The 15,053-nt window shown below is 28.7% G+C and overlaps 1 protein-coding gene across 1 annotated transcript; it reads left to right on the forward strand.

The window, feature by feature from the left end:
* The first annotated feature begins 1,049 nt into the window (after positions 1-1,049).
* LOC130818629 (subtilisin-like protease SBT4.15) lies at positions 1,050-12,333 on the forward strand. Its single transcript, XM_057684791.1, has 7 exons — positions 1,050-1,394; positions 1,515-1,615; positions 1,704-1,801; positions 1,852-1,952; positions 2,097-2,153; positions 2,273-2,368; positions 12,010-12,333. Exons 1-7 carry the CDS (start codon positions 1,050-1,052, stop codon positions 12,331-12,333), a joined length of 1,122 nt encoding a protein of 373 aa, XP_057540774.1.
* The last annotated feature ends 2,720 nt before the right edge of the window (positions 12,334-15,053 follow it).

The raw sequence follows: 15,053 nt of genomic DNA on the forward strand, positions 1-15,053 counted from the left end.
TCCATAGTAAATTATAAATTTAAGTAATTACCATAATCCCCTAAAAAATATAGAATTTTAATAAAGTTGATGCCCTGGCCAATAGCCCACTTTATTGTTGTTAATTAAGGGTCATGCAACTCATACACACTAATTAATGTAACTATATTAGAGCGTTTCAAATTGTAATGTGTTTACTGGAATTAATTTGAATAGTAACCTATATTAGTGGTCAAAATTACTCCAATCATATAATATACTAATACGATTAAAAATATGTTAATACTATACTAATAGGAATAATAATACACTAATATGATATTTTAATACACTACTACGATTAATAATATATTGATACTATTAATAATATACTAATACTACACTTGTACGAGTAATAATATACTAATACGATTATTAAAATATTAATACTTCACTAATATGACTATACAACTAATAATACACTTATACGATATAATAATACTACACTTACACGACTATAAAACAACTAATATACTAATACAATTAATAATATATTAATACTACTAATCTAATACGACTAACAATACATTTATGTGTGTTTAGGTGTGCACTCAAAACATATTAGCTTTTTCGACGAAAGTTTAGGGCCTATTCTGAAAAAGTTCAAAGGAGTTTGTGCGAATAAGCATGATACAATGTTCAAGTGCAATAGGTAAGTATATGATTGGTAATGTATTCTTTAATTTAAATTTTGGAATAATTGATTATTAGATAATCGAGTTTTGTCTCAGTTGGTCTTTCCCAGATAAGAGTAGACCATGGGTTCAATTCTAACAAACCCTTTTCCTATCCCTACCTTGTAATTGAACGTAGCTAGGCGGTTTGGTAGTATTTAAATTTACTAATATTAAATGAATATATAGGTATGTATTATTTGTTGAAGTATAATTTATGTATGTTCATCAGAAAGCTTATAGGGGCAGGATACTTCTATAAAGGTTTTTTCGAAGAAGCAAAGTTACACTTTATCAACACCAAGAGGGAGTTTTGTTTATGAAGCGAGCTGGAATGGGCTAGCAAATGAGACTGCGATGGGACTGACATCCAAAGCACGACTTGTTGCTTACAAGGTTGATTGGTCATTAGGTAGTAGCGACATGGATCTATTAGCTGCTTTTAAAGCTACCATTGATGATAATGTTGACATTATTAATCTATCTGGGGCAACTAAAGTACAAGGGTTTATGGATTCATTTGCCATTGGTAGCTTTCGTTCTATGAAAAATGGTATCCTAACAATTGCATCAGCTGGGAACACGGGACCTGCTCTTGGGATTGTTGTGAACGTCTATCCATGGGTGTTAACAGTTGCTGCTAGTACAATTGATAGAGAGTTCTTTTCCAATTTCTTACTTGGGAAAAATATAACCGTTAGGGTAATAATAATAATAGTAATAATAATAATAATAATAATAATAATAATAATAATAATAATAATAATAATAATAATAATAAGTTAATTAATGAATAAATGTATGTATTGTAATACTATGTAGGCATCACAATACTTTAATTTACAAGTACTTGATTCAAAAAAGTTTAATCCATTGATAACCGGTATGGAAGCACGCATTTCTGGAGCTAATATCAATAACGTGTGAGTTGCTCAAATTGCTAAAATTGTAACCAATTAAATGGATAGCCTTTTCTAATATAAATTAAATTAATTAACATCTATAATTCAGATTACATTGTCAAGATGGATCTTTAGATGCCAGCAAAGTGGTTAGAAAGATAGTAGTATGTGGTTATAATGAAACAGTTAACGTTCAAGTTGTAACAAGTATTAATATTAAAAAGGCTAGAGGTATTGGACTTATCTTTGTTAAGTAGGATCTGAATTGTTCGCAAGTGTACCTCGCGCTGTCTCTACTGCTTTGATTAGCTATAATGATGGTCAAACTCTTTTTTCTTATATCAACTCCACCAGGCAAGTTCTTTGATTATCTATGACCTTCCTAAAAAGTAATACTCACGAACCCATATTCGTAGCTATTTATATTATATTATATTTTTTTAATTTAATTATGTTATTGGGACACCAATTGTATCCTTTGGTGAAGCAATAACTTCATTAGGCTGATTTCTCATCAAGGGGTCCTCAACCATTGTATTTTAATTCTAGTGTTTCAAAGGTGTGTATTGATCATTTATCTAAGTTTTTCTCATTGAAGAATCTAAATTTTTTCAAGAAAGCATTTATAATTATCTTAAAAAATTATACATAGTAATTCTGTTTCTTAAATTCATGCAGCCAGATGTAACAGCTCTAAGTGTAGACACTCTAGCAGCTAGAAAAAAAGAAAATTCATTTGTGTTGATGTCAAGAGCACCAATGTCAAGCCCTCATGTCAGTTGTATTGCATCTCTAATAAAAAAGATTGGTCAACAGCCGCTATTCAATCCTTTTTAATGACTACAAGTACAATTTGTAATACTTTATATGTCTACAAGGGAAAATTTTGAGTAAATCAAGAAAAAAGATAAAAATGGGTAAAAAAAAGTTTGATATGTGGGGAACTGGAACAAATATTTGGATGAGAGGAAAAGATAAATGACTTGTTCATAAAATGCATGTTAGTTGCAGTTGTGTGCTGAATATGTTGGCTTATTTGACGATGTGAAAATATTGATTGATAAACCGGTCGTTTAAGCCAGCTATTATGGAGATTTTTTTGGCCAAAATTATTTTTAGTTGTTGGTTGTTAGAGGTGTTCATTAGGGTGATCGGGTCGGTTTCAGGCGGTTGTATTTCGGATCGGTTAAATTTCGAAAGCGTGTTACGGCGAGTCACACTCGGGTTGGGTCGGTTAGTCACGGCTCGGTTGAAGATCGGTTATTCGAGCTATCAGGTTAGCATCAGTTCGGTGTAGGTTGAAGTTCCTGTCAAGTTTCAGTCGGTCTCAGGTTGTCATCGATTAATAATTGGTTCGGTTTTAACGGATACAGATCGGGTGCAGGTATTTTTCAAGTAGAATTCGGCTAGGAATTACAAATTACTAATTACTAATTACTATTGATTGAGTCAGTATCAGATTAAGTTGTTAGTCATTTTTTGATTGATGATAAGGTTCCCTTCACTTAAAGCAAAATAGTTGATATGCAAATCAATTAGTGATCATTATTACATTGTTAATTTTACTTGTTTGACTGGAAATTAAAATTATAAAATTCTATCAATTTTTTTCTAATTCGATTAAAAGTAGTTAAATAAACATTAATTTGATTATTAACTCTAAATATATGAAACCATGTATTTATAAAATTTATTTTATTAAAATATTTATCACTTTATTAGAATAACTAATAAGATGATTGAATATGAGTCGATAATACTGCTATGTTAAAAATTGGTTCAGGTTTACAGCAGTTCGATCTAAACTTCGGTTGGGTTAAGTCGATTTTAGGCGGATCAAGTTCGGTTTCGAGCATGGTACGTGTCGGATATGACTCGGGTCGGTCATTATTAGGTTCAGGTAATCTCGGTTAGCGGTGTTGTGTCGGTTACAAAAATCGGTTTCATCTCGAGTTTAGTTTTCCCATTTTCAGTAGTCAACTGGTTCGGGTATAACATCAGGTCGGGTAATGTCGGTTCAATAAACCTAAAAAAGGAACACATTTCGGGTCGGTTTATTTTCGGTTTCGGTTCGGGTTTTCGGGTCGGGTCACTTTTGAACAGCTCTATTGGTTGTTTATTATTAAAAGTAGGCTAAAGGACAAAAGTCAATGAAAAGCTACAAAGAGTAGCTCTTTTGTTTGGGCATATAAGCTAACTATTCTGCTAGCTTAAAAGTCATTCACCAATTACTTTTATTAGTTGTTTGACCGACAAAAAAAACCAAAAGCTAACTATAAAGCCAACAATATAATAAGTCAATTGTTCAATACCTATCACGTTCAATTTTAGGCCCTTGTGCAAAAAATAATTAAAAATGGCACCTAAAAGATGAAGGTGTAACAAATAATATTATACTCCTTTATTTTTTTTATTGTTCATATTTAAACTACTTAATAAAAAAAAACACTAATAACTAATATATTATTTAGTCAAAATGTAAATTAAATCTAAATTTAATTCAAGATAATATCAACCTCATAAGTGAAAAAAAATTTGAACTCTAAAAAATTAAGGGTCGGGGCAATAGCCCGGTTTACCCATGCTAATCGATGGTCATGCCCTCCTACTAAATGGGTGGATGACAATTAAAGAAAGATTGTGAGTCATAGTCAAAAATAAAACTGTAGTGGATTTCATAGGACATGTAGAATTGCTATAATAAATTATACAAATACTTTACCTAATTTACTTTCAATTCAAAAACATCAAATTTAATATTAGGTAAGTATTTTCATATAATCAATTATTATTAACTAAAATAAGTTCATTTGTCAAAGCTCCCTAAAAATGACAAATGTCATAATTAGTACGTATATTGATACTATAAACTTTTGTTTTGAAAGGTACTAATACTATAAACTTACTATTTTCGGAATGTGTTACAAGTAATTCAAAAATCTATTAATAAAACTATAGCATTTAATTAAGAGAAGAGTAAGTTATATAAGAAACAAAAAGATAATAGAATTAAATAACTATAAGAGGTTTAGTTAACTAAAATAAAATGTTAATTTGTGACTTTTAATTTCATATTATTATTACCCCACATATATCTAATTTACCAATTATTTTTTAGAAGATAATTAATAATTACATAGCTAAAAAGCTTTTAAAAAGTATAAACACTATGCTCATCAAAGGATCCATATAAATCCTTTAACAATCAAGAGTCAACAAATGATAACCAAACAACCACATTACTAGGTTTTCAATATTAGAATATAGTGAAAGAGTTATATAAAAAATCAACTCTAAAATTTTATTTGACTAAACAAGATTTGATCATCACCATAATATTATAATTACTTGAATTAGCTTTCATAAAGCATCAGTCAAAAAGGTCTACCTAGTAATTAGTATATATGATTTCCAAGAAAAGTCGTCGTCAAATAAAACGTTCCATTGACTTGTGAAAGCACCAACGAAAAATAGAAGGAAAACACTATGAAGAAGATAATTAATTAAAGATATCTTTAATCTGTCAGTCAAAGTTGTTCTCGCAACAAGTTTGTAGACGATCAAGAAAAATTCGCTAATATTATTTTAAGGCATTATTAAACATTGTCATATTTTTTAATGTGTTTGTTTGCCACCCTTTATATATTGAACTTTTAATATCGCCGTTAATAAATTTCATAACTTTATCTTTCTAACTTATTTCTAAAAAAACTCATTGTACAAATATTCAACATCGAAACATTATATGTAATGCATCTGATCACCAAAACGATTCGGTAAATATCGATCACTATTGTTAAAATAAAAAATAAAAAAAGGGGGAGTAGCGTGAAACGCGAGACTGAGCCGCAGAGGCGTCGCGTGAAATGCGCGACCGTACCACGGTGAAATTGCGCGTTTTGTATGACTGAACCGCAGTCTAGACATGCGTTTCACGCAACTCATCTGCGGCCTAGTCGCGCGTTTCACACGACTCCCCCCTTTTTCCAATTTTTTAAAAAATTTATTTAACGAAAAATCGATTCGAAATTACCTCAAATTGTCGATGACGAATTGAAATTCCTAAGCTTTGAATCAACAAGTTTTTAGCGAGAATTAATTATTTTTAGAAAGATAAAAGTGTTATAGGGTAAGATTGAAATTTTTTTATACAAAATTATATGTAAGGGCATTTTAATAATTTAATTAAAAAAATGGTGACGCAATGAAAAGGGTGGCGATATTTAAAGATTGAGTTTTTTTTTATTGAATATATTAAAATTATAGAAGAAAAGTGGAGACCGTAAACATCAAACAAATATTAAAGTAAAGTTAGTCGAAAACAATGGAAACCACAAGTATTTAAAAAATATTTAAATAAAGTTAGTATGAAACATGTGTAAACCATAAGCAATATAAAAATGTTAAAATGAAGTTAATGGAAAATATGTAGAGACAATTATAAGCATTACTAAAATATTAAATTGGGAATACATAAGTTTTTAATTATATCTAAAATTTATGATATAAATATAAAAATTTTTTAGGGATCCAATAAATGAAACAAACGCAAAATCACAAATAAGAATAATTTTAAGTAAAGAAGGTAGTATTATCCTGCTAAGAACCATGATTAATTATTATTATTATTATTATTATTATTATTATTATTATTATTATTAGTATTATTATATATGCGTTTTCATATTGGTAGTTTAATGTAAAACCTTTTTTGATTGTGACTAAGATAGTTTTTTTGGGGATTTTTCGTCAGTTTTGACTAATTGCGTATGTATGGATTAATTAAGTAATTAATTGTTCATATGTGCATCATCATTTCATTGCTTTTAACACTTTCGTAAGAATTCTACGTCATTATCAGCTTAATTACTGATAATAAATTTTTAAAGTCCATGATTAATACTCTATATATTTCCTTCGTTCCATTATACCTGTTACATTTAACTTTTTACGCAAGTCAATGTTTTATTTTGATGATTTATATTAAATCATACATAACAAAATTATAAAAAGTTAATATCATGAAAATATGCGATTAGACGATTCAAAGAAGGTTCTAATTGACTACATTTTTCTTAAACAATAGCCACAATATATAAAATAAGCTTGAACGATAAATAATATCAATTTTTGTAATGTAGCAAGTATTTCAGAACGAAGTAAGTACTAATCAGGGAAAGAGAGAGCCAAAAAAAGAACAACGAGAATCGAATTAAAACTTTACTTGAAAAAAGTGATATAACAAAGCTCGATTATGTAGCTTGATTAATTGGTTTTTCTAACCAACGCACTAGGTGGATAAGTTTAGTTTGCAAAATAGTTAATTTGTTAAAATATGATTTGTAATATTCTCTAAAATTGATAATGTAACACCCCACAATTATTTGACCCCAGTAAAATAATTTAAATGGTTTCTTGAAAATGTTTGTTTAATATATTGGTTATGACATATTTATATTAGTTATTATTTATACTTTTAATAAGGAATAATTGTTGAAAACTACTTAGAAAAACATCACTTTTATGAAAAACTACATAGAACAATTTTTTTTGTCAAAAAATATCTAGAAAATTTATTTTGTATGTGAAAAGATACCTACTAACAGAACAATTGGGATTTCCGTTAGTTTTTCATGTGTAGATCACGCGGCCAACAAAGAACTCTAATAAAACAGCTCTCTCATCTTCTTCCTCATTCAACAGAAACAGTAGCTTTCGAAATCCTTCACCATTAAAGAACTTGCGAAAATCCTTCTCCTCTTCCTTTTTAAATTGCAGTTCGAAAATCCAGCTTCAACACAAACAGTAGGCTTCGAAATTACTTATCCTTTTCCTTTTTATTGCATTTCGAAAATTCCATAGCAGTTCAAAAAGGGTTTTCGAAAACAGTAGCTTTTTTCCAAAAAAAATTGCTTCCTCACTCAATACATATGGGGTCTCTTCAACATTTCAAAACCCTAAGTTAAAGCTGTTGTTTTTTTTTTCTCAGTTTGATTTGGGGAAAGTGGGTATTGGAAACCAAAGTGCTTATTCAAACTTTTGAATTTTTTTTTACTTTTTTGTTGAAATTTGAAAAGCTAACGGAGATCCCAACTGTTCTGTTCATGGTTATTTTTTTACAAACAAAATAAATTTACTAGATATTTTTCGACAAAATAATTTATTTTAGGTAGTTTTTCACAATAGTGATGTTTTTCTAGATCTTTTCTACAATTTTCCCTTTCAATAATAACAATCTTATAAATTTTATTTAAGTGGTCACTTATTATTATTAAAATAAAGTTAAGTATATGTTAGAGTTAATTTTGTTGGGCCTTGTAAATAAAATAACCAAATAAACATAGGTTACGGTTTTTAATTTGATTACCCCTCTTTTTCCGAAACATTGAAAAATATAAGAGTTTTCAAAAACTTTAATCAAAAAATAAGCTTCGCAAAAACTTTATTCCCAAAATAAGAGTCCGTACATCCAAACCTAGGCTTGGTGTATACTCGCACTTACTAATAGCGAAATGAAAGAAATGGTCAAAATTTTTTATCCAGGGTCAAGTCGCTTTTACTAACAGCGACTTAATGGTTGACTGGTCAAACTATTAAGTCGCTGTTACTAACAGCGATTTCATGTGTTCTAACGTCTGAACCTCCTTCTTCCTCATTTCACTTTGAATATACATGCCTTAGCTTCAGCAGAAATTACCATTACCATAAAGTCGCTGTCTACCATAAAGTCGCTGTTAGTAACAGCGACATTACTATTAAGTCGCTGTTAGTAACAGCGACTTGACCGTGGACTAAATTTTTAACTATTTTTTTCATTTCGCTGTTAGTAAGTGCGAGTATACACTAAGCCTAGGTTTGGATGTACGAACACTTATTTTGGGAATAAAATTTTAACAAAGCTTATTTTTTTATTAAAGTTTTTAAAAACTCTTATTTTTTTGAATGTTTCACTTTTTCCTCACCATACCAACCGTCATTTTTGCATCTCATTCCCCCCGCACATTTTTCTCTTCTTTCCCTTTGTTCTCTCCCTCCTCTTCCATCTCCCTCACAAGAGAACCGGCCCCAGCCACTACCGGCTGCCACCAGTAGTCGGCTCAACTCACTGCGACCTCACGCAGCACGCCACCACCAGCAGCCGGCAGTTGTCCTTTGCGTGCGCATCCTCCCGTCTTTCCCTCATTTTTGGGAGCTTCTTCTTCTTGTTAAATTAGTGGTTTAATTGTAAAGTTTTGGGTAAATTTATTAATCTTAGTTCAAATTAAATATATCTTGATAGAATTTGTAATGGGTAACTGATAGAAGTATGATTTGAACATGAATAAGTTCAAGTTTGTATTAGGGGTGAAAATAAAGGTAGTATGTACTATGTATTTTGGTGATATTTTGGTATTGAGACAACTTTATAGAAACTTTTGATAAGTGTTTAATTTTGATTGATAATGGTGGTATTGATGGATAGAAATGGTTAGGGTTATTAGTCACTTTTAGTAGTTAAATGTTAATTTTATTATGTAATGGTGATGGATATGACCATTTTTGTTGGTACGGTGGTTAATTGTTTGCCATTGAAGAAGTTGTTAATTGTGGGTACATTGTTGATGTCTAATGGCCATAGTTAGTTTATTCAATTGTTGTCCCAAGTTGTGTAATGTGGCTAAGTAAAAAAATAGTGTTAAGAGTAGTAGTTTGTTTTATTCTTTGTCACTTCAAACCTTGAGGAATGTAGTAAATTTGATTAAAAATCATTATCATTATGAATTGAATCATTGAAATCGAGTGTAGTACATTACATTATAAAGTATGATTTAAGTCCTCATTTTCTTCTTAATCTTCTCAATTTCTGTAATGGCATGTTCCTTTTATGTTCCAAAAAAGAAACCCTTCAAGTCAAAATCTTTACTTTGATTGTCAATTGCTTCTTTTCCTCAAAAAGTGTATTTGTTACCTCCCTTTGCCAACCCACCATTTTAGATTCATCTAGCCAAATAAAGCTGCTGCAGCCCTTAAATTGGTATTCGAGTCAAAAAACTTGCATGCATTGAACCTCCTTTCAAGATTCTCCATGGTCCATGAGTTTTCTTTGCAAAAGAAGCACCACAACCATACTTATTAACCTTAGATTTTCCCGTTGAAGATTATGAAAGCATGGTGTAAACATAGCAAACAAGGATTAAATGAAGAAGATGGGAAAATTAGTAATAATTGGGGCTAAAAATTTGCTTCAAAACATGAAAATAAAAGCGCTCAAGGAAGGAAAAACGGGAAGAATAGGAAATTAGAGGGAAAATTATAACAAATTTGAAGGGAAAAGCACATTTAGTAACATCACCTTCAAAAAACATGTTTGATCAAACCTAAGCTTGACTATCAGCAAATGGGTTCTGTCACGTGGTAGTGTTTTGCAAATGTTTGTTCATATAAGGTAGTTTTTCGCAAAAAAAAAATCGAAAGAAGTAGTTTTTCAAAAGGTGGTATAGAATAGGTAGCTTTTTATAATATTTTCTTAAATTAATCATAATGATTTTTAATCATTATATTTTTGGAAATCAGTAACAAAATATGCACTCCACTCCTTTTTGTTTGTCCACTTTACATTTTACACGCATTTTAAAGCAAATTTTGAGTCTTAACATTTTAAGTATGCATCATAAAATTGTAAAAATTCTATAAAAACTTTACATCAAGACAAAACTAATAAAATCCTATAAATATATTTATACAGTATCTTTAATATATACTTCAAAATTTAATTTGAATTTCTCTCTTGGCTTACATGCAATTCACTTTTTGGGTACTTTTAAGTTTTAATTACTAGATATGAAATGCTCTAATTCAATTTTAGTTGGGTTATCAACGCTATATAAGTGCATATATATCGAAGTATAATGCACGAATATTTTAGCCTGATTAATACGTATAAATTGAACATTAAATGCCGACAAATAGATATAAAATATAAATTTTAAATATTTGGCCGGTGATTAATAAAAGATTAGTTAAAAATTGGTTCAATGTACGAAGTTGTTAATATGAAAATATACATAAAAAATTTAATGAATAATGTAAATATATATTGTAAAAAAATTTCTACCACCATTTTGTCTTAAAAACATCAATAACCACTTAAAAACAATTTTAAAAAACTCATTTACATTAAAAAGAGAACACTTCTAAAAAGAATTTTAGAAATTAAGTTCATTAGTAAACCTATATAAGCAAATGAGACACAAAAAGGAGTATATGTTTATTAAAACAAAAATAATTAAAATATTTTGAATAAATATTTTATACAGGCTTTTCAATTCCCTTTAAATTTACCTCCTTTAGGATATTCTATTCACCCTTAAAAATGCAAAAAAAAAAAATTAAAGAGAATACTTGAATTTAACCATGTTATCTCTATAAACAAAAAAATTAAATGACTAAAAATCTTACGAATTCTACCTAAACATCTGTAAAACATTTACCCAGAATAAACTTGAAACAAACAAAATATGGCTAAATATTAAGTTGATTAATTCTACTCACTATACTATACTCATATAATTATCTTACCTTATTTAGATACATATATAGAATATAATCTTGCTGAATATTTTTAAAAATTAATTAAATAATTAGTTTATAATTTAGGTAAATTTTCATTATGTAATAATTAGGTCTGTTTGATCAGGTTGGGTCGGGTTCGGGTCATATAAAACCTTTGATCCAAACGCAGCCCAGTTAGTTGATTGGGTCAAAAATCACGACCAGAACCCGACCTGTAACAGATCAAGTCAACCTGAATTCAACCCACTTAACCTATTTATAGTTTTTATTTTCATTTTAAGGTTTTTGACATTGATTACATCGAATTTTTTTAGCCTTAATTTTAAATGTATTTTTTTGTTGTTTATTTTGTATTTACTATGAAAAATAAGAAAATATTAAATGAATTAAGTTTAAGTTATACTTATTGATTTAATTCGAAATTAACTCGTCGAATTAAATAGATTATACAGGTTTGTTTCAGGTTTAAAATTTTGACCTGGACATAACCTATTTAATAAACTGATCAAATCAAATCAACTTTTTAATTAATTGGGTCAAAAATCTCAACTCAATAAATTTAGCTTACATATACACAACTAATATGATGATTACTTTAATTATTCATATTTTTAAAAGCATTTGGCATGTAATATAAGAATCAAACAATAATCAAATCTTATGTGGCAGAGTTCTTTAAGGCTGTCACCTGGAATTTTTCGACGTTTTTAATATACAATTTTTACTTTAAGGGTTTTAAGTTCTAAAGGTACTAGTTTAATTTATATTTTTATATTTAAAATATTAAGAATTCGGATTTGGGTTTAAGGGTCAGGTATCGAGTCTGTATTAAGGTCTGAGTTTGAATTTGAGTTTGGATTTAGGTTCAACCTAAACCTAAACTCACTACAAATAACCATCGAATTAGCGACAACACATTTCGTCGCCATTTGATAGCTAAACGGTCAAAAAGTAGGCCGGGCGACGGGCTGGCGACGAGAAGCGAGGTGGTCGCTATTTCTTTCGTCGCTAATCTTAAAGTGGACGCCTTTTCCTCGCCATTTTTTCAGAAACATAGGGCGACCAAATTGCGACCAGAAGCTCGTCGCCACGTTGGCGACCAACATTCTCCTAGCCGTTTGGTCGCCTTTCGGCGACCAACATTTCGTAGCTGTTTCGTCGCCATGCTGGCGAGCACGTTTTCCTAGCTGTTTGGTCGCCTCTCTTTTTAATTAATATATATATATATATATATATATATATATATATATATATATATATATATATATATATATATATATATTATATTTGTTGTAATATTAAGATAAATATATATACACATAAAACAAGTAAATAAAAATAAAAAGCTGGAAATATATATAAAATTAAAATTTATGTACAAAGTCACAAAAAGTACATATATTTAATCATTCATTTGGAGGAGGGGGTTGATACAAATTGAGATGGGATTGAATGAATTTGAAAAAAGAGTTGTCGTTCTCTTTGAATTTGTTCAATTTGCCTTTGGTAAGTCTCATAGGCAGTCTGAACATTTCCCATTTGCACCGCTTTCCATAATTGATTATTGAATTCTATTTGTCGTGCTTCTTGTAAATATTTCGTAGGCTGTAGCTCTTTGACCTTTCGATTGTTCTTGAAATATTAAAAAAAAAACGATTTAAGACTAAATATGAATATAAGAAAAAACTGGAAAATATTAGCATTAAAGATGTTTCAAAAATGCCATTATTCGAAAATATAAAAAAAAACATAAAAATATGTCGAAAACATCAAAAACTGGGCAAAAAAATAACATTAAACAAAATAATAACATTACATCAATAATAAATTATAATAAACACTAACCTTTTAGTAACAAGATGAGAATTTTAGAGTTGGAAAGAAAGATAAGAGAAAAAATAACATTAAAAGTACTTATTTTTATATTTGAGCTTTAAATCTAATTTGGTTCCATGAGCATCAAAAAAACATGACCCAAACCTTAAAAATATGAGCGGGTCCAATAAGATCGTTTGACCCATAAGTCATAACCATCCCTAACTCCAATATTCTAGAAGAGCTTCTCGAATAAGTCATTTCATGAACAACAACGTTATACTTAATTATTAAGAAATTCTCCTAATAATGCATCATTTTCCCCAAACTTCTATTTATTTAATGAAATAATAGCCTAACACTTAAACTTATTCTATAATAAATAATCATAATAAATAATAGAAAAATTATCAATAATACCTCTAAGTTTTTACACTTTATCGATGGTACTCTTATGTTTTTTCGACTATCAATGGTAGCCCCAAAATTTAATGCTAGTAACAACCGTGACATTAATGACATTTTTGCCGTTTTCTATCCATTTAATTTGAAATTTAGCTAACTATGGTTTATTTTTGCACTTTATCCGTTTATTTTTGTCGTCTTCCCTTATAAACCCAAGATTAACTCCCTTGCTTTCTGGACCTTTCTTCTTCTTCACTTTTGCTTTTGCTCTTCCTTTTCATCCAAATGATTGTAATTAATTGTACTTGTCAAGTAAAAATACTTATTTTTTTAATATCTTTTACGATAAGTTTATACTAAAATAGTAGGGACTAAATCCATACAAGACTTTCTCTTTTATTTACTCTATAGGAAGTTATAGGAAAAATTGTCCAGAATAATTCAACCTTTTATTAATTATCTTACAATAATCGCAACTTTTAATTAATCATGAATAATCTACATTTTAGAATCACTTATCCACAAATATTGTTACCCAAATGGTAACCAGTTTTTGCAGCTTAATTGTTTAAAAAAGAAAAATAAAATAAAAAAATCTAAAAAAATTTAAAATTAAAAGTTTAAATAAAAAAAGAACTTATTTGATTTCTCTTTTTAATTTTTAAAATACATTTAATTTTAATTTTGTATTTACTATTTTATTTTTTTATGCAAAATGACTTGTTGTATATATAAGAGATTACCTTGGTGCATTCTTAGCAAACACCCCTTTTGGTTGGGATTATTGATGTTTAATCAAAAGTTGAAATTATTGTAAAACAATCAGTAAAACGTTAGATTATTCTAAGTCATTTTTCCTAAATTATATAACCAAATTATTACCACAAATCAATATTTTTTTAAATAAACGTACATATAAAATATAAAGACAAAATATACAAAAGAAGTATGATCAAATATAGATTTGTCTCTTTGCCCTAAATAGATACCATCTGGTGAAAAATGAAAACAGAAATTAAATTGGAGAATAAGACAAAAAACAAATAGATAATAAAAATGAGTGGTTAAGATAGAGAGAATATAAATATATGAATAAAATTAAAAGAGTACGAGTATGTCAAAAATAGTACAAAATCAGTACAATAAATAAAAATGGATAGTAATAAATAAATAATCTCAAAACGAAGGCCAACTACGTAAGTGACTACTTTATTTTTGGCTAGCTAAATTTAATGTAATCCTATTGGTTCATAATCTCTCAAGGGTGTTTGTCTGTTTGGCGCAAGGAAATAAGACTTATAAAATTTTTAAGATGAAATTTTAAAGATAAAAAAATTTTATTTCTTATTTGTCATGTTAGAGATTTGGAAGAAAGAGATAAAAATGAAAGTCTCATATAAATTATCTGCCTCCCCAAGACTTTTATCTTATGGACTTTCTCATTTTTTTTTATTTCCAATATTTATTCTTATTTCCTTTAAACAAACAAAGACTTAAATTTTTTAGGCCAAAATCTCATTCTATTCTTGAAATTTCATGTGCTAAACAACTCATTACTGCTCTTTTATCAACCTATTCTAACTTTTAATTTTATTTCTTAGTTTGAGCATATAATTATAGACATTTTTTTAATTCGTTCTATTTTAATTAAATGACTTTTTTTTAGTTTATTTACATTAATTGCCTT

The sequence above is a fragment of the Amaranthus tricolor genome, chromosome 7, assembly GCF_026212465.1.
Source record: "Amaranthus tricolor cultivar Red isolate AtriRed21 chromosome 7, ASM2621246v1, whole genome shotgun sequence".
Lineage (NCBI taxonomy): Eukaryota > Viridiplantae > Streptophyta > Magnoliopsida > Caryophyllales > Amaranthaceae > Amaranthus > Amaranthus tricolor.